A 20,744-nucleotide genomic window follows, 5' to 3' on the forward strand; every position below is an offset into this window, starting at 1 on the left:
CTTGGGTGTTGAATTTATGAAATCCACTTGCCATTAACAAAATAAAAAATTTCGAATGGCGCAAAATTATTATTTTAAGCTTGCTAAAAATAATTTAAAGCATATTTACATTTGCATAAAATTTTTTCATTTCAGTTACAGTTAGCGGGTCGCCATTGAGGAAGGAAGTGCTGCAACATTTTTGCGCGCGGAAATTGCCTAAATACTTTTGCACCAATTAGAGCGCCAGCAAAGCGCATAAAACCATTTGCATATTTGACTGCGGCGAAACACAGCAAAACGTTAGCCTGGATTAAAAAATACAACAAAAACAACAAGTAAACACATTTGGCAACTGCTGTTGGCGGAGAAGACAACATTTTGGCAGTAAATATTTGTGAACGAACGACAAGTGACAGCAGCCAACAGACAAAAACAGCAACAACAAACAGTCGTGCTTGGCATTTTGTTGCTTGTTTGAAGGGAGAATTATAAAATAGAGAAGGCGGGATAGAAGAGATAGAAGATAAAACGGGAGAGAAGGGTGGCAAACACTCCAGAAAACGCTAAAAGTCAATATTTTAGAGGACAAAAAGACGAAAGTAAAGCAAATAGGAGGAAAAACAAAGAAGTCAGCGTGACGAGCTTTAAACTCACACACACGCACGCAAACAAAGCGCCGTTGAATGCAAATATTAGTGTTATAAAACATTGTGTGCACGCCTCACAGCTTTCGCTGGCAATACATGCGAGTGTGTGTGTTTATAATTGTATGTATGTGTGCGCTATTCCCCCGGCAGCAGAGCAGCTCTTAAGGCGAATCAAGCAGAACACTCTGTCATTGTTGTAAATTATCCAGCGGATATTTAATACACACAAGATGTTGCAAAAAGCGCCTTAAAGCGTGCTAAAGAAACAGCAGAAAGCCGCAGTGACAGCGCGACAATTGAGCCAGAGCAGGCTTGATTGCTAAAACAACAACTACAAAGCGGTGGCTGCTTGATTTATAGCAACGCGCCGCGAAATACGAGCGCCACAGTACAACAACAACAAGCGCGACAGCACATTAAGTACATTTGGTGCAGCCACAGAACACGACAACAAAAAAAAAAAACAAGAAAACAACAACAAAAAAAGCAAGAAAACAACAACAACAAAACGAGAATCGTGTAGCGCTGAGCTCAAACGAAAATCACCCGAAGTCATAAAGCGCACAAGCAGCGCCGCGCTGAGCCGAAAAGTGCCCAAACGAGTTGCTGCTTCGACACAAGCAAAGTAAGAAAAGCGGCAAAGTAGAGCTTTGCTTATCAGAAGCGTGTAAATTATAGTTGAACACACTCGCGCATCATTCTGGTATTGCAGCAATTGTGACACAATTTGGGTTGCAGTTGTCACACCACTTGCTCGCGAAACCCTCACCTGTAGTGCAACAATATACTTGAGCGCCGCTGCGAGTGCGCTGTAAACACCCTTTGGCTTTTGGAATTTGCACACGTCTTCACGCGCCAGCTTTACTCGCATAGCAATTGCCGCTTACGACGCCAAGATGCGCGGCCGCCACCTACGCAGACGTTTCAGCTTGCAGCCGTCCTTTATGAAGGATGACAGCTCGGAGGATAAACCGAAACGCGACAAGTAAGTCTTTGCAGTTGTGTTTTTCCAACATATTTTTTGGTTTTCTTAAGTCTCTATTTTGTCTAAGTTAGCCCTAAGCTTCTTGCGTGCAAGAGAAATAAGTATCTCTAAAAGCTTGCAAGGTCAGGAAAAAATTCAAGTGAATCAAAGTAATCCCCACCAGATCTATTACACTTATGCTAACTATTTTCCTAGTCCTGGAAACACTTTTCATAAGCTCTTTTTGTGATGGCCTTTTGCTCCTTCAGTGAATTTTAATTAATCTTTCCTATCGACTGAAAACGGGTTCCATGGAGCGGAAATTTCAGTTTGGGGAACAAGAAGAAGTCACACGGGGCCACTTCTGGTGAATGCCATGTTTAATCATCGCAATTTTGACTTAAAATTCGGTCGCAATTGCGGCTCGATGTGACGGTGCGTTATCATTCGGACAGATGTTCTCACGCAAACGCCTCAATACGAACAAATATAACTCTTTATTGATCCTTTATCCCTCTAAAACAAATTTATGATGCACTAATCTACGAATATTGAAAACAATAATGAGCAACACCTTGATGTTTGAGCTGCCTTGGCGTGGTTTCTTGGCTTCGGCTCATTTTTTTCCTCCAGACCTGTTAACGGTACTCTTATTGAAATAAAAATCAAATTTATCGAGCAGAGCATAAACGCGTTTCATACCCAAAATAGCCACAAAAAAGCTTTCGAATGGACTCGCGAGAGATTTCGAGCTCTCTTACCATCTCTCTATGTACTATATACATATATTAGGGTGGGTAAAAACACGAATTTCTTTTTACCGCTTCGTACTCTGAAATATTGGTTGATAGCCACCTATAAGAAAGGCTCTTAAAGTACGAGCTCCTGATTGTAACGGAAGGTCCTACGCCTAACGGTTTTCTATTTTTTTCATATTATCAGATCAATCAAAAAATTGTGTCTCGCTTTCAAACTCCAAGTTGTTAGGAAACGTAAAAAAACTCCAATACCAAACCAGGTTTCAGACAAGGCGACGCCGCATCGTGCGACTTCTTCAATCTATTCCTGGAGAAAATAATTTGAGCAGCAGAGTGGAATAGAGAAGGTACAATCTTCCATAAGAGTGTACAGCTGCTGGCGAACGCCGATGATATTAATATCTTGGTCTCAACATCGGCGCCGTTAGTTCTGCTTTTTCCAGACTGGTCCAGCCAGTCGCCACACTCGCGAGCTCCTTAAAGAAGACTCCCCATTCAATCTAACCTCCTAGTAACTTCAAATCATCCGTGAAAAAAACTCACTGCGACTCTTCTGAGTGGAGAAACAACAACCAGGTTTTGCCTCCCTGACGCAGTATTCCAAGTTTTCAACGATACAATGGAAGGATGAGATAACCCTATTTAGACCGCTTCATAAGCGATCTTATCGGAGCCTTAAAGCTACCTTCGCAGCAAAGCGCCCAATGACGATACCCACAGGTGCTATATATTGGCATTTAGTGCTATTATTAGTATATTTCGCAGCGCTCCTCTGGGATCCGATCTTTGGATATTCAAGCTTCTTAGCGGGTATTACCTTTTCGAGCGCGAGCTATCAGACTAATATACTGTACAACATTATTGGTTTCACTACGCTTTCACAGAGTCAAAACACCACCTTTGCTGAAAGTCCCTACCTTTTCCCTACAAATTTTCTATAGCAGTCTAAGGTAAGGTTTTTGTCCGCTCACCCTGCCTTCTTTACTCCCTCCTCAATATTTGGTCTGCTCGTCTGTCTGCATATAAAAGAACCAGTACCTCCGTTTCGGGATATCGATCTAAAATCTTGCGCATGTGCTTTTCTGTCCAAAAAAACTCCCTACAAACTAACCGATCAAAATCAAGTTGAAGATATTTTCATACCCTCTTAAGCCATTAGAATTACATCTCTTTCGTTTGAAAACATTTCACTATAGGCTCTTTTGCTCACAACTGTATTTACCACGAAAGCGTTCTACTTCAAGCGCTTAACGGTAACGGTAACGGTAACGGTACCTGCTAAGGCGCAGCCTATCTTCACCCCAGCAACATGCTTTGCATTTTCGCTCCAATTTGTGATTCTTATTTGTTGGTATTCCAGGGGCTTGCTTGCTTGGCTGATTTGTTTGTTTAATTTTTTACTTGTATTGTCAGCATTTATCTTTACTTTTTCGCTTTTTTTGCTGTCTTTCATTTGTGACTTCTTTTTGCGAATTTCGTGTTCAATCTACTTGCTGCTTTTAGTGCATTTCGTTATTGCCAGCAAGCATCTGTCTCATTGTTATGATTACCTTCATTGTTGTCTTTGTCGTCACTGCTTTGTCGCAGGCATCATTAGTGTCCTTGTGTCGCTCCCCGCAGACAGCGCCCACAGTCAGGCATATTTCGTGTTTAAAAAGAAATACAATTTTTTCTCATATTTGTTTAGATTTGCAAAGATTCATTCGTTCTGCTGTGTTCTGTATGGACCGAGGCATTTATTCATTGTCATTGTCAATTTGCTTATTTGAGAATTGCAAATGTGAAGAGAGAGAGAGAGAGAGAGCGGGGGGAACAGAATTTAGCTTGGGGTCTAGGATGCAGAGCGGGTTTTTTATGAAATGTGTACTTGTTGTGCTTAAATTTAGTTACTTTGTGATATAAATGTATCTGTTTATTTACAAATACACACACTCTATTTACCGTTGTTTGTTTGGCTGAAAACCAAAATTATTCTTGAAATTAAGTCAATCGAAGCGTAACTGTACACGGTTTTTCCAAATCAGTGAATTACGCGTAGCTTAGGAACAAAAAGTGATCTATTAAAATTGGTGTTTCTAAGCGAAGAGTTGATTGAGAAAGAAGTTTTCTTTTCATATACTTAAAAGTAGTTCTTAAGCATAAACAACTTACCGTACTAAAGAGTAATCTTGTGTTATTTAACATGTCATTTTAAGACACCAAAATTTCCTTTCTTTAGCAATCAAAACTTCTGCAAGCAAAAACAGTTCTAATAAATGTTAAACCGAACGTGACATATCGCACACGTGAGCTTAGAGCTCTTTTTAGCGTATCTAGCTTTAGCCGACTGGCATGCTTCTTCTTCTTATTCTTTTTTATTGGCGTAGACGACATAGACACAATTCCAAGTGTGGCCCGGTCCTTCTCTAACTGGTCTTTCCAACGGAGTGGCGGCCTTCCTCTTTCTTTGTTTCGCCTTTTCTCTCAAAAACTCGTAACGTCGACTCATTAGATGTTGTTATCGTCCATGCCTCTGCATCGTACAATAGGAAGATGAGGAACTTGTAGAGTTTGCACTTTGTTCGTTGGAACAAGATTTCACTTCTCAACTGCCTACTCAGTCCGAAGTAACACCTGTTGGCAGGAGTTATTTTACATTGGATTTCGAGACTGACGATGTTGTTGGTGTTAATACTGGTTCCAAGATAGACGAAATTGTCTACGACTCCGAAGTTATGACGGTCAACAGTGACGTTGGAGCCAAGTCGCAAGTATGGCGACGTTTGTTTGATGACAGGAGATATTTCGTCTTGCCCTCGTTCACTGCCAGACCCATTTCTTTTGCTTCCTTGTCCAGCCTGGAGAAAGCAGAACTAACGGCGCCGATGTTGAGACCAAGATATTAATATCATCGGCGTATGCCAGCAGCTGTACACTCTTATAGAAGATTGTACCTTCTCTTTTCCACCCTGCAGCTCAAATTATTTTCCCCAGGAATAGATTGAAGAAGTCGCACCATGGGGAGTCGCCTTGTCTGAAACCTGGTTTGGTATCGAAAGGCTCGGAGAGGTCCTTCCCGATCCTGACGGAGCTTTTGGTATTGCTCAACGTCAGTTTTCACAGCCGTGTTAGATTTGCGTGGACACCAAATTCAGACATAGTGGCATAAAGATAACTGCTTTTCGTGCTGTCAAAAGCAGCTTTGAAATCGACGAAGAGGTGGTGTGTGCCGATCCTCATTTCACGGCTCTTTTCCAAACTTTGCCGCATGGTAAATATCTGGTCAGTTGTTGATCATCCAGTCCTAAAGCCATACCGATAAGGTCTAATCAGTTTGTTGACGGTGACTCGATAGTACCTTATATGCGATGTTGAAGAGGCTTATTCCACGTTAGTTGACGCAGGTTGAAGGGGGTCTTATTTTTAGGGATTGGGCAGAGCACACTTAAATTTCAATCGTTGGGCATACTTGCGTCCAACCATATTTTACAAAGAAGTTGATGCATGCTCCTTATCAGTTCTTCGCCGCCGTATCGGCTCCCGGTCGGCAATCTATCGGCTCCCGCCGCTTTTTGGTTCTGCAGACGGGTAATTGGTATTCCAATATCTTCAACTTTGGGCAATGGAAACGTCCGCTTTATTGTCTTCGATTGGGAAATCGGATTCACTCTCTGCTGCTGTTATTCTTTCACTGTCATTCAGCAGGTTGAAGAAGTATATTCTGGATAACTTCAGTATGTTCTAGGTATCAGTCACTACATCACCTCTTGGGGCTCTACAATAGTATGCTCCGGTCTTGAAACATTCTGTTATTCGACGAATCTTTTAGTAGAATTTTTGGCAATCATCCTTGTTGGCCAGCTTGTCAAATTCTTGCTTTCATCACGTACGCGTTATGGTCGATTGTAACGTTGCGAGGTAGATAGTCTGCTTTCTCTCTACTGCGTCATGACACTACTCATCCAACCAGCTCCTTTATATATCCACTGTAGTAAATGCCAGAAGGATCTATTCGTCTCAGCCCTTGTCCTTTCCATCGCACTTCTTGTACGGCCGTGATCTCAGCTTTTAATCTTACGAGGACATATTTCTTTTATTGGAGGTGTTTTTTAAGAAACGGATCCCAAACCCAGCGCACAATTCTGTGGAGGGGATGCTTCGCCTTCTCACTTTATGTCGCCTTGAAACGGATGTTTTCTGGCTACCCAATGGATACGTGGTCTAAGACCATTTCCAAAAAAATCGGTGCTGGCCATTCCCAAGTGAATGGAACTGAGAGAACTTTCCTCACTTGCATGAACTTATACACATGACTCCATCCGCCGTTGACGGATTGCGAAATCTCTTCCTACAACTCAAATACAAAAAAACTAGGAATCAGTTCAATAAAGTTGATTGATATCTGCTGGTCTTTGAAATAAATTCCTTCTTGATTCTCATTATCACAATTTTACAACAACCGCTGAACATCTGTATCAAACATCACAGTCTTCACAATGGAAGAATGCTTTTAGTACATTTTATTTTAAATTTTATTTATTATTAATCAAGGCAAGATTTTAATAGCCAAACGACAATTGTATCCCCAAGAAAACCATCAGCACTGTTTGCTTTGAAGAGCGCTTCATTTCAATAACAAAGCAGCTTCATCTAACCCAGTAAGCAATTAAAGTTGCAGCAAGAAAATTGCTATTTCACTTTTATGATCAAGTGAAGAAGTTGAAGAATTGAATTCCTCCACAGATACAAACAGACACACACCGCACATAGTGAGAGTTTATGTCATTGCATTGTTCTTGCTGTAGTTGTTGTTGTACATGCAATGCATATTAAAGTTTTAATTAAAGTTACACTTTCTGTTATTGCGTTTGAGCAAAAGACAAAGCAAACGAAGAGTTAAACGAGAATATCTACCACAATACACAAATCGGTTGCCCAAACCACTTCAACAAAAAGTGTATACCACGCCAATTTCACCGCAACTCACCTTCAAAACAGCAACAACAAATATGTGTATAACTTTCCTGTTTATTTTTCAAGTTGGCACTGCACAACCCCTGCAGGAAATTGCACCACTACTGAAATAGTTCAGCTGTAGTGTCTCGAGAGCAATTATCGTTAGGCATTTTCATCTGAAGCAAGCATCTGAAGATTTTTACACAGAGTTGTCCTAAGAGGTGTTTATTGTACCACCCTCCACGCTTCTCTGTACACCTATAAATTTGGAAGTCCTGCAGACGACTAGACGGCTCATGATTTTAGGCCATGGGACTTAAACTCACCATCATCAGTATCATACTTTCTTGCTAATGAACTCGAGATAAATTGATATTGCAACCGAGAAAGGGAGACCCTTGAGGAAGTCAGCACCGAGTTTTCATTGCCCAATAGAGGAGAGTGGACCAATGGTTATACAAGTATGATCGACGGAACAAATGGCGAAGTCTGGATATTCACCGACGGATCAAAGTATGAAATAGAAACAGTAGCTGGCTTCTTCTGTAATCATCCATACACAAATTAAATGACTACAATTCAGTCTTTCAGGCTGAAATTGTACGCATAACAGACGGAAGTGAGCCTCTGCTCTAACCAGCATGTCCATAAACCTTCTAGAGGATAGCCAAGCGGCAATTAAGGTTATCCGCACCACCAATAAAAAGTCTCATTGCTTTAGGCTATGCAAGCAGGCACCAACTACACTAGACTCTCGATAGGTAATATCATCTGTGTACCCCGTTATATAGGAATAGAAGAAATGAAAAGGTAGACGAGCTGGCCCGCTTGAGGGTAGCTGAAGAAACAATTCGTATAAGCTGCCCCAGGTGGTTCAACTCTTTCAAGGGTTGTTTGAAGCAAGGACTCTAGAGGAACTCCTTAGGTTTTGGAACACAAGCAATTCTAAACACACAACAAAGTTACTTTGGGGTAGTGTTGATGACGGATAGACCAAAACCTCCTGCTTCTAAGAAAAAACGAGTTTAGTAACAATATTGGAATCATCACAGGACACCTACTCTTAAGATTTCACCTGTAGAAAATGGGAAAAATGGTGGAGTTCGCGGAATGTAAATAATGCGGGGAGGTTGGTTAGACGCTGTAACACTATCTATGCGAAGTCCCAGTTCAGCCGTATGAGACGAGACATATCCCACATATCCCAATACTTCATCATAAAAGACATTGTACAGCATGAATGAAAAAAATAAGGTATTTTAGAAAATCCTCTGAGTTGCTGGATAAGACTTAATATGGTTACCATGCGGTAGTACAATGGACCTAAAGATTACCCTTGGATCCTTCCAAACCCTTTCCTTTTGCCCTCTCCAAACAATTAACCATGTTTAATTGCTGATTGATGACCAGAATTTTTGCAAACCAAAAATTTTTTCCGACGGAGTTGCCACATAACATTTCAATAAAATTTATATAATAAATTTAAAGTTAAAATAAGTTAAGCAACGTTGCATATCATTCACAATTACAAACTATAGTGTAAAAATAACTGACAATTTAAATATTTTTTCAAACAGAGTTGCCAACTAACATTAAAATTGGAAAAATATATATGTGAAGAAAGAATCGCACCTTATCACATCTTAGAAACTGTAGTGCCAAAAAAACTGGATGGAAATTTTCAGAGTTGCCAACTAAAGATATATACAAATATCTTTAAGGAAACCTTGCTTTTGGAAGGGGCTGCCACTTAACTAAATATTAAAATTTATTCACAAAGAACTAATTGACGAAGTTTTAGTCAAAAAAATACACTCATTTGTCGTCAAGCAGTAATTCCCATAATTTCAACTTAACCATAACCGCCGAACAGTTCCTACAGGGTAGCCTCAAAGCCTCAACTACAATACAAACATGCACACTCTCATTGCTTTCAGGTTTCACCTCCAAGGCCATTTCGACTGCTAGTTGCAACTGCTTGCCGGGTTTGTCAAGTCATTCAGCAGTTGTGTTACACGTAGCTTCTGCGCAACGCTTTCTGCCGAGTTTTGACTGAGTTTGTTGTGTTAATAAAGTTTGCACGTCAAGTCGAGGTGTGCCAGCGACACTCAGCTAACTTATTTACCTGTGTTTGTGTTTGTTTATATGTGTGGGTGTGTGTGTGTAATTATGCAACCGTTGCACATATGTGACAGGCAGTTAAAAAGTTTTACTATTTCAGTGAGATAGCATTCATCCGACTGGCGGAAAGCTGAAGAAGCTGCAAGTGACATTTTCGCCGTGAAATTAATGTCTCTTTGTTCCTCTGCTCGGATTGTTATGATTTCGTGCTGAGTTTGATTACATAAGCTGGCATATAGATTGTATGCGGTCTTAACTTGCCGAAAGATATTTTTCATTTCTAGATGGATTTTCAATATTGATGGCCTGAGAAAATTTGCTAATGAAGTTGCGCTCTATTGAATCAGTTTAGATTAAATTGAAACCATTTATATTTTGGTTGAAAGAAGCTCAGAAGAACTCTTCTTCTACTTCTTTATTGGCGTAAAGACCGCTTACATGTGTAGAAATTCTTGCAGGCGAGGAAAGTATCCTCTGGATAGCCAAAAAACATCCGTTTGAAGATGAGTTAATGTGAAAATCTGAAATGTCCCTAGCTAGGGTTGTGCACTGTAGCTCTTTTTCAATATGTACTAATAATATTAAAGCTTAATGAGTCTTCAGTGAGTAAAATGCGTAATTATGCATTATAACTATTTCAGAGAGCTTAATAAACTACAAGGTCAGTTTCGTAAATCAGTGGCATTTGAGAAATGTGGCACTATAAAACTCCAGGCAAGGCTTGTTCCCATAAAATTTTGGTCTAGGAACGCACTATATAGAGGACGTACCACAAAATTACTTTAGAATAGTGAACATGGTATTAGTCAGAGTCATCTCAAAGCAAGATCTCATATTCGGAAACATGGCAAAATCGAATTCCTAGTATGTAAAGCTTATGCTGACCCTGATAAAACCTTGAAACTTGCCTCTGTGACTGTCCAAACTTCAGCCGATTCAGACCGAATACCTTCCACTGCCTCCAATGTACCAAACTTCAAAAACAATTGAGCTACTACATATAGCACTAATAACTTCTGCATTTTATTCCAACTGAACCTGATGATAGTTTAAGTACGATCGCGTGCGTCCAAAATGCTTCCGACCACCTGCTTCAAAGAATCAACCAAAAGTTTCTAATATCCGCCGTCTTCGCAAGGAGTAACTCTTATAAAATAACTCTAAAAAAAATGGTCGATTAAAGTTAAGGAAAGATATTAAAAGAACTGAAAAATAAGGGCGGCAAGATACTAAGCTATGCTTATGCTTCGTAATGAGACCGCAATTATTAATCAATCCAACGAAAAAATGCACTTAAGTGGGAGTTCCAAAAGGCACAACCGCAGTATATATGAATTTTGTAACTGAAGTCTTACGCAATGTACTACCAAAGTCATGAACTCGATCAAATAATCCTGCATCAGATCAAACTTAAATCGGACCAACTCTCCTCGAGATCATAACGCCAGCTCATTGGAATATACACTAAAAAGCATATAAAATAATTGCCTCATCCTCCTCCTTCATTCTCAATACTTTACAGACTCTTCCTTTCCATGCCCAACCTAGTTTGTAGATTTTGAGATTCCTTTGGTTACTATTTTTATACTCTGAACAGGGAGTATTGCATAAGTTTGTTGTTGTTGAAACGGGTTCCTGCCCCATAGGACGGTAAGGATTATAAATATTTTTTATTTCTTAGATTTGATTCCCACAACAGCCGGTTCTATGTTACCGGAATTGACCCGGATTTTATCCGGCCAAGGGCTGTTATTTCAGAGATCTAACCTGGTTTAAATTAGTAGGTACGTCTTACATAAGTTTGTAATACCCAGAAGGAGAACATATAAAATATATATATGACTGATTAGCGTGACGAACTAAGTCGATTTAGCCATGTTCGGCAATCTGTCCGCCCATCCGTCTAACTGTATATATGCAATTAGAATTTGCTTCCTTTTTTTTTGTCAGCAAGAAGCTCTTAGTCCTTGTCGAAGCGACCGATATCAAACCACCGAAGCTTACAGCTTCCACTATCTATCGGAATCAAGTACCTGTATGGAGAAATTCTTCATCTCACGAGATTGATTATTGCCTAAATCAACTCTTTAATCTCCGGCGAAATATGTAGTTCAGATCCGCTCACCATAGCATATAGCTGCCATACAAACTATCTATCTATCTATCTAACTATAAATACTATCAAAATTCTTGTAAGGAACTTCGTGTTTTTTCAAAGGTGCCAGCGAAGTTAAAATAGTCAATATTTAGTAGGAATAACCACTGTTGGACGAAAATGTAACTTTTCCACAAACCCTCACCGGCTTTCCAGCGCACCGCGCACACCTAAATATGCATTAATGCCAGAGTGCTTGCATTTTGCTTTTAATTTCCCCAAAGATGTACTTAGAAGCGCTTCGTGCACATTACATTTTTAATTGAATTGACTAGCTCACCTTCAGCGCTTCAAAAACGGTTTGTCTACGCATTTATTTGCCGCTCGACGCATATCCGCCATCCATCGTTGACATCGCTGACAGGGCCGCGAAACTTTGGCACCATCATAAATCATCTTGCCACAATTTAATTAGAAAATTTAAAACCACACGCCTAATACGCAACCACACCGCGCATCCTCCTCCTTTCCTGTGCGCTCTCAGGCCTTCCTACACACACACACACACACACACACATAGAAATCTAGAAAATCGTTTAAAAGTAATGGGTGGCTTATCCGAGCCTCTGCCATTTGATAGCACGCACACGCACGCCGCCATCCTAGCGATTTACCGTTAGCATATACATATAATTACGAGCGCTCGAGTTTGTGCCTCTGCCGGCGCTGGTTGCTGGTTGCTGGTTGCTGCTGATCCATTATTTAACTGTGTCATGTTATACTAACTTCCGCTGGCAGAAGATACATGTTGCTCCTCATACTTTGGAGATTTTTTGTTGTTGTTGTGCTGTTGCTTTTAATATCTTTCATAACGGCCATTTCAATATGCTTTATTTATGCATTTGCGTTTATTTGCTCTTCTCTCAAATGTGTTTGTGTTTTTTCCTCATTTTGGCTTCATCGTTTCAGAGTTGGGCGCAACAATGCCGTGGATGACGCCATTGGACCCGCTAACGCACGTCACAAAATCGTTGTTATGGGTGCGGCCAAAGTGGGCAAAACTTCCATAATCACACAATTTCTGTACAACACATTCACCACGAAATACAAAAGGACCATCGAGGAAATGCATCAAGGCAACTTTTCAATTGCCGGCGTTAGCCTGACGCTGGACATTCTAGATACGGCCGGCTCCTATGAGGTGAGTGTGCGAACATGAATGAATTCTATCTCAATACCATTTTACAGCCGTGTATGTGGATATGTCTGTGAGTAAGTTCACTGAACAAGACTGGTGATACAGTCGGCACCCGCTATTGTGTACTTTTGCTTATTCTGCTACCGTCTGTCTATATATAAGCGGCCTAGTTCCTCAAAGATATCGATATGCAATTTTGCTATGGTTTTCACGATATTCTTCTCAATGTAACCAGAAATATGAAACAAATAACTTCGGCTGCACCGGCTGTAGCATAAAAATTTTTATAAAGATACAATATTCATCTTGACTTGACTTTTATTGGTCAGTTTGTATGCTATAGTGGTCCGATCTGGACAATTTGTGTGAAGATTTAAGGATTGCCTTGGAAAAGAATTCATGCAAAATTTTATGAAGATTTGATGACTAATCCTCCTGGACTTAGCAAGTCAAACTCCATCTGGTATCACGAAGCACCAAACTTGTCTATGCGTGGCTGATTGAAACACCAGATTAACCTCACCAAACCTAACCTTTATGAAGATATCTTGTGAAATAAAAAATTGTCCATACTGGAACTTGATCAGTTTGTATGGTAGTTTTATTGTAAAGTGATCCAGAATGAATGATTCGAACAAATAAGTTGCTTATTGAGAAGAAAGGGACGTGTACCAAACTTCAGATCGATATCTCAAAAGGACTGTGGTTTAGGTATCTACAGATCGACTGACAAACAGGCGAACATGGCTAAACTCAACTCTAAACCGATTCAGCACATCGCTCTGATCATTTATATACATACACAGATATATATATAAACTTTATAGGGTCTACGACGTTTGCTTCAGAGAGTTTTAAGCTTCAAGATATAAAATTCAGTTAAAAATTTTGCGTGTGATTTTGATTGGAGAAAAGACTTTCGTTGCTCTTTGAGCACTATACTATATGCAAACAGTATCTTGCCGTAGAAGTCCCCTAAAATTATTATTTTTCGAAGACAGTTAGTTGAGACAGAATCTCTCAAGAAGAATATATAACCGAGCTCCCACTATACCACCGCAATCTCTTAGAACTTGTGGCTTAAGAAAAAGTTAATAAGAACTACGTTTGGTTGTGGCTTCCTCTTGGATTTGACCACTGATTATGAACAGTCCTTTGTGGAGCCGGAAAATTACACTACTAATTAAGTTTTAAGTATCGGCAGAGGGTTCTGTACCCATTACTAATCTTATTATTCTATAATTTCTATTTTCACCAGCTCAGCTGGATGTCTAATAGTGTGAAATCGAAGGTGTTTTGGCCTTGATCTCGCGAATGCATGGCAATCAAAAAAAATTCTAGGTCGTTTCTTTCCAAGCAATGACCACCACGTAAAACTTTTAGCCTTGCGTGGACACCAATAAGACCATGACCTATTATAACATCTAAAATTAGGGAAAGCCTAACCTTGCCTTTTCTGCGACTGAGGCCAGAGGAATCTTACGACCGCACAGATAGTTGCTCAGCGTTGATCAAACTGCCCTCATGTCCAGCTGCCCAATATTAAACCACAAGTGGACAGCAGATCTCCGGCCCACTCCCACTGCAACGACTGCGAGCAGTTGCCTGCGGTTCCGCTACAGTCTGGAGCCCAAACTAGTCTTATCCAGAAGTCACCCGATGACGTTGATATTGAGTTAAGGTCACTCAGTTCATGGCTAGTATTGTCGTTCTCCTATCCGGATCACTTTTCTAAAGGAAGCACCTCGGCGGAATAACAGATCAACTGCCAATTTGATGACACAACCTCGGCTTGAAAAATGCTACAAAAGTCAGAAAGCTTGAAGTTGGTACTGATGTATAGTTCTGACTACCACTATACGAAGTTCAGCGCCTCTCTTCTCCAGTGACCTCTAGCGGCATAATGGCAGGGAAAAAACCGCCAGAGCTTAGTTCGGCGACTTCTTGCTCCGACCAAAAAGCTAAAACTTACTGGGTTAAAAAAGTGTGTTCGATTTCTTCAACCCAATTTAGTCTGAGTTACTATATTAGTTGGATTAAGGGCTTACATCAGGAATAGTTAGGATAATAATTTGAAAAAGTCTCCAAAACATTGGTAAGATTCATATTTTGGGAACATTTTGGCCATTCCTAAAGGGGCTTTTGTCATTTAGAGATAACATTTAGAGATAACTATTTATTACTAGGTTTCAACTCATTTCCTTGAAGGCAGAGAGAAACGACTAATATGGTCAAATATCTGGGCCTCACACTGGATTCTACTCTTCGGTGAAAGCAGCATGTGGACCTGACCATAGTCAAGACTACAAAGGCACTCATGATGTGCAATCGACTGGCCGGGAAATCCTGGCGCTGCAACCCAAGTATTAAAAAGGTATTCAACTATTGAAGCTGCAGCGACTTTTCTGCATCAGCTCTTAGGCTGCAATGCGTATGCGCCCGACAGCAGCTCTGGAAGTAATGCTGGATCTCATACCGCTACACATAGTAATGAAACAAGCAGCAAACACACAATGCTTCAAATGACAGCTGAAGGGTTTGGCAGAAGAGAGGCAGAATCTCGTCCAAGCAGATGAAAGCCCTAAGTGATGAAGTATCACTGGCTTTTCTGCCAAAGGACACAATTACCAAAACAGTAACCTTGACTAGGAACTTTAAAGTCACCCTCAGTAGTAAGGTGGAATGGAATGATTCCACGCTGGACCTACTGCTAAGAGGAACCCATCAAGTCATCAAGTAGTACACCGCTTATAAAGTTAAATCCCTTCTGGTGCAGGAGTATTTAGTATTGCTGAACAGCCTACCTAATTGTAGTCAAGTGCACCTTATTTGGGTGCCTGGCCACAAGCAATAGCCGGGAATAAACCGTCTGCCGAACTCGCCTGCTCTGCAGCTTCCACAAGAAGGCTAGCACCGAAAACATACATTGCGGTTGGTCCTCATACCATAAAGGAGCTACTCCGTAATGAATAAAGAGCAGGCAGGGAGAGACATTGGAAACAACTTCATGTCATGCATCATGTCAGATTGTTAATGGATGGTTCCATCCTCAGAGAGTTTAAAATAGTAACCAATCTCCACAGAAATAAATTCTGGCCAATCTAAACTCAGGAAGCATTTACACAACATAGGCCTGGCCTCTTGTGCAAACTGTTGGTTCTGTGACATGGAGCCGGAAACCTCAGAAACAGTCTGCGGACGCAGGATTAAGACCGTCGGTTTCGTGTTTCCGAACAAGGATCGCATGACCTCACCAGCATCTAGCAATATATAGGACTTCATCAATGTGCTGGGGCAAAATGATTCGTTATGACTTAGGGAAGGGCACAATAGACCATAGGTCGCGGTGCATATTTCTTTTTCCAATCTAATCTATTCTAATCTTCACCCCATTCAAGAAGTCAGTACATTTATGCCGAATCCTGTCTAAAATTCTTTAGAATCGAATACGTACTGTAAGCGGAGTAATCTACGGTCTGCCAGTCCCTTAAGCTTTGCTTTACTGCCTGTCAATGCGTGTGCTTCCGTGTATACGTATGTGGTTGGCGGTGTGTGCGTGAGATTTTGTCCTGCATTTGTTGCGGTTGGCTGCGGTCACTTGGGAGAAGCGCGTGTGCGTCCAAGATTACATTGTTCAATGGCAACCGCAAGGCTCATAAAGCGCAACCAATTTTTTATGTGGTAATTGCTATTATTGTTGTTGCTATCAGTAATACAGCTGAGCCACACGCACACGGCGGTAACTGTTCACTTACACATACATATGTGAGAGTATGTGTGTGTGTGTGGCTAGGGCTTTTGTATTTTATAGCCTCTGCTCGGTCGTTTTTTATTAAATTTTAATTTCCATCATTTGCGGTTAGAAATTGCGCTTCCGCGTGTAGGTTGCTAGATGTGTGCGTGTTTGTGGTTGTATGTGTGTGCCGTGCGCGCTATCTGTTTTTCAGTCTGCCGCCATCCATCACTCAACTGATTGATATTTTCTATTTACTTGTGAAGCAGGCGCTACTAACTATTCTTTAACAACATATTTGCAACACGCTGCGGCGACACGAACACGTGCTCATACACACAAGCCCACATACATACATACATATGTGTATGTAGGTTCATATGTTTTGACATTGATGGGTACACAATTTTGAAACGGAAATTACTGTTTGAATTTCAACTGAATTCGCCTTTTTCCTGGATCCTTTTACACATATGTAAGTGTGTGCGTGTGTGTTTCTATCATGCATAAATGTATTGTGCAAATACAATTGGAAGTATTCAGGGTATACCTGTTACACCTTCATTTCACAAATTCACAATAAAATTTATTTTATGTGAAATATTTTTCGCGATAATTTAAATATTTAAATTTTACTTGAATTCAATGGCCTTGTTGGGGGGTGGGAGGTCTATCAACAAGTGAATTTTAAAGACATTTAAGAACACTATTTTCTGAAAATTCTCCACTGAAGCCTGTAACAGTAAAGCGTTCTATCTTTTATCAGACTATTATAGACCTAGACACTAGAGCGTGTTGATTTACAGAAAGCCAAAAGCACGGAAAAAATCGGGTATGCGAAAATGTTCTATGATTCATTCTGAACAACTTTCCTTAAGAAACTATGGGTATAAAAACCGGTTTCAAGCCTCCGATTTTTTAAGGATCATACAATTTTTTCTACATTTTTTGAGACATCCGTATGAAATTCGATACGTATATGTATTTTGATATTCTATTGAGCAATTGTCGGAATCGATTAGATCGGACAATATATCACTTATCTCCCACATACCCGATTATTCACATTTTCAGACCCATAGTTTCTCAGACAAAGTTGTTCAGAATGTTCCGAAGCAAATTTCTTGCATACGCGATTTTATAGAAAATTAAATCGAGCCTCTCTACTAAGTACCCCAACCCATTGAAAATCGTAGAAATATGTCAGGATCTTTTCACAAGGTTCTTTCTCATTTTCTTCTGTATGTATGTATGAGAACATAGCCCAATTATGTTGATAAAAAAAATTATGAAATCTTGTTTAAACGTCGGAGATTATTATTGATCTAGATTGTGTTTTGTTCAGTCCCTAGATATGTGGTCACTTCACAATTTAATTGAACTCTATCAGAAACATAATATAGCCTTTCTTAAGTATATAAAATTGAAAAGAGAGAAGATGATACTCAAACAGATAGTTATCTGCGGATTTGTCAAACCCTCATCCAGAATCATTCAGTTGCCGATTAAACAATTACAAATCCTCTACATTAGACATTAGTCGACGTCACATCCGAAATCTTTAATTATCCAAAGTCTTGTATCAAATCTCTTTGGTACACACTCGAATCTTATTGTTGTTGTAGCGACACAAAACTTTTCAGAAATAATTTTAAAGCATGCCGCCTAGTTAATCTGGTTCCTTGGTTGAATAAAACTTCGTGTCCGTTCCGGTTATGTACACCTGACAGTCGTGAGAGCAACGAACCAACCGGTTCTCTACATTGAAGAAGAGAAATAAGAATTACAATAAGAGGAAAAGTATTGAGACTTCGTACCCCATATATTCCCTCGAAATTGTCTTTGGAACTGCCGAGTTTATCCAGTTCCTTGGCTGGTTAAAATTCTGTGTTCGTTCCGATTATCTAAGCCTAACTATCGTGAGAACGAAGAACCAACCGGTTCTCTACATTGAATAAATGAAGTGAGAATTACAACTAGTGGAAAATACTGGAGGTCCGTACCACATATTTTTTTGCGAGATTGTTCTCAGAACTTCGTCCGAAATATAGTTGTACTTATGGTCTGTTTGGTTTGTTCACGAGGTAATGCGACCTCAAAATGGTTGCAGAAAAAAGAGACGGGTCGGAACTTTTACCGTAAAAGAATGTAATGCCAGATTGATTAGAAGTGCCAGCAGTCAAGGAAATTAAGCTCGCTGGTAATAGCAGGGCTCTCAACTGCTCTTTCTAGCAAGCTCAGTTTCAACGAGTGCTGATGGGTAATCCGGAACTCGTGACCTTTGCTACTTTCCACAACGAATTCATTTTGTAGAATTTCTAACTATTATCTGACACTGTTCTGATCATCCTTACAAGATAGTGCCTGGCGCATAGTACTCTTTCAAGAGCGTTTTTTTTGTTGACCTAGATCTTTTCTTTATCAGATAACCACCAAATAATAGCGATCCGCTAAAAATTCTCGAACTCCAGTCTAGACTAAACATAAGAATACTTCACCAGAATATCAGCATTAAGCCCCTTGAGTAAAATTTGGTTAATAATGTCAGATAACAAGGGAATTTCATGTATACTTTCCGTTGCCAAAAATAAACCTTTTCATTCCTTAAGATTTATTAAGACTATGGCTACGCTTAGTAACATGATAGCACGCTTTTGTGAGCTGTCATATCAACAAACTTTGTATCAACATTAATCGCTTAGATCGTAGCATATGTTCCTTAGAGGAAAGACGAACTATTTTCTGTTCACTAAGAGTTCTTTATAAGCAACCCTCATTCACATCCAAATATCTCTTTCACTACCAGTTTTGGGTAGCAAATTACAAGTTGGCTTCATCATATGAAATCATCTAGCGAGAGGACCAGGAAACGTGCTGCTTCGAAGAGGTTGGGATCATAAAGAAAAAGCTGTAAGGTGAGTTTGTTTCATAAGACATGCAAAGAGGTGGTTAGAGGCAAATTGGAATTCGGTGCATGAAGCTCATTGATTTGGTACATCAGATCTTGAGGGTTGGATAAGAAGGATTTTAACCTGGTACAGTATCCAGAACGAAGTTGCAAAAGGTCAAATGACGAGCATATAATTTTTTCGTCTGACCTTATTAAAATTTTATTTTTTTTCGGAATTACTTTTCGAAAAACCCATTAATTCCCTACCCACAAAGTTACCGAAATAATGGAATAAATATGCTCATAGTCGTTTATTCAATAATAATAATTATTATTATATAATTTTCCCATTATAAGCGATAATTTGACATTACATAAGTAAGTATAAACATCCTTTACTTTTTTCGTCACACACATAATTTCGTTTGTAAAAACCATGCGCTTTTTTAGCTTTACATTATTATAAAAAAGAACAGTTATTAAAAGCCCTCCGCCAACGCAAAAAACTTGCATTTTTAACGCGAAATTAATTGTGCGAGCTAATGATGAATTTACAGTGAAATTAAAGACAAATAGTTAATATGCGCCCTGGCGTGTAAAATATGTTAATTAAAATACAAGCAGATCATTGCTTTCGAGCGCGAAGTGATTAATTTGCATGAAATATTTGCGCACTTTTTCACCACAGACACACAAAAAAAACGACTTTGACTCTTCTGCATATTTTTCATATGCACGTTTTTACGTGTGTGGGGGTATGTGTATTTGCGGAGATTTAAAAATAAACAAGGTTGCTTATGTAAAAAATTTACCGTAATACTGAATGAATGAAAAAGAAAAAAATATATTCCCCCCAAACTATTCGACCTACTTGAAGCAAATTTAGTACAAAGCATTCTCTCCTAAAGTTATTTTAGTGCACCCCAGTTGGAGTTGAATAAAGTTTTTGTTTATCGCACCATCACTCGTTACAATGATACTGGTAGCATCGCCAATCAAATGGCTTAGAGCCGCAGCATCCGACGCATATTGAAAAATGAGCTCAAGGTCAAGCCTTAGAAGTTCCAAAAGGCCCATGACCCCCCACCGAAGCAGCAACAAGTAAGACTTGAGAGAGCGAAGCAGTTGCTTCGCTTGGCCGAATGCACTCAAATTCCGAACATTATGTTTTCTGACGAAAACATTTTTCCAACTTAGCAATTCGTAAACTCTCAACACGATAGGGTTTACGGGACCGACCATTCTTACGAGAATCTAAGTCATCGGTTGGCCACCAGGAGGCAGCACCCGCCACAAATAATGGTTTGGGCCGTTGTCACCGCAGATGGGCGCTCTCCAATTGTTTTCATCGCGCCTGGCGTCAAAGTAAATGCGACATTATATCGGGAAAGTGTTCTGGAGGCTGCTTTGAAGCCGTGGGC

At 39.9% G+C, this 20,744-nt stretch overlaps 1 protein-coding gene across 1 annotated transcript in view; it reads left to right on the forward strand.

Moving 5' to 3' along the window:
- The window catches only part of LOC120776055 (ras-related protein Rap-2a), a 100,999-nt gene that overhangs the window by 51,859 nt on the left and 28,396 nt on the right, over positions 1–20,744 (forward strand). Inside the window, exons 2-3 of the mRNA XM_040106513.1 lie at positions 136–1,614; positions 12,472–12,703. Of these exons, the coding sequence (XP_039962447.1) occupies positions 1,526–1,614; positions 12,472–12,703 (321 nt within the window). The 5' untranslated portion in view covers positions 136–1,525. The remainder of the gene's footprint in view (positions 1–135; positions 1,615–12,471; positions 12,704–20,744) is intronic.

This window comes from Bactrocera tryoni, chromosome 4 (assembly GCF_016617805.1).
Source record: "Bactrocera tryoni isolate S06 chromosome 4, CSIRO_BtryS06_freeze2, whole genome shotgun sequence".
Taxonomy (NCBI): domain Eukaryota; kingdom Metazoa; phylum Arthropoda; class Insecta; order Diptera; family Tephritidae; genus Bactrocera; species Bactrocera tryoni.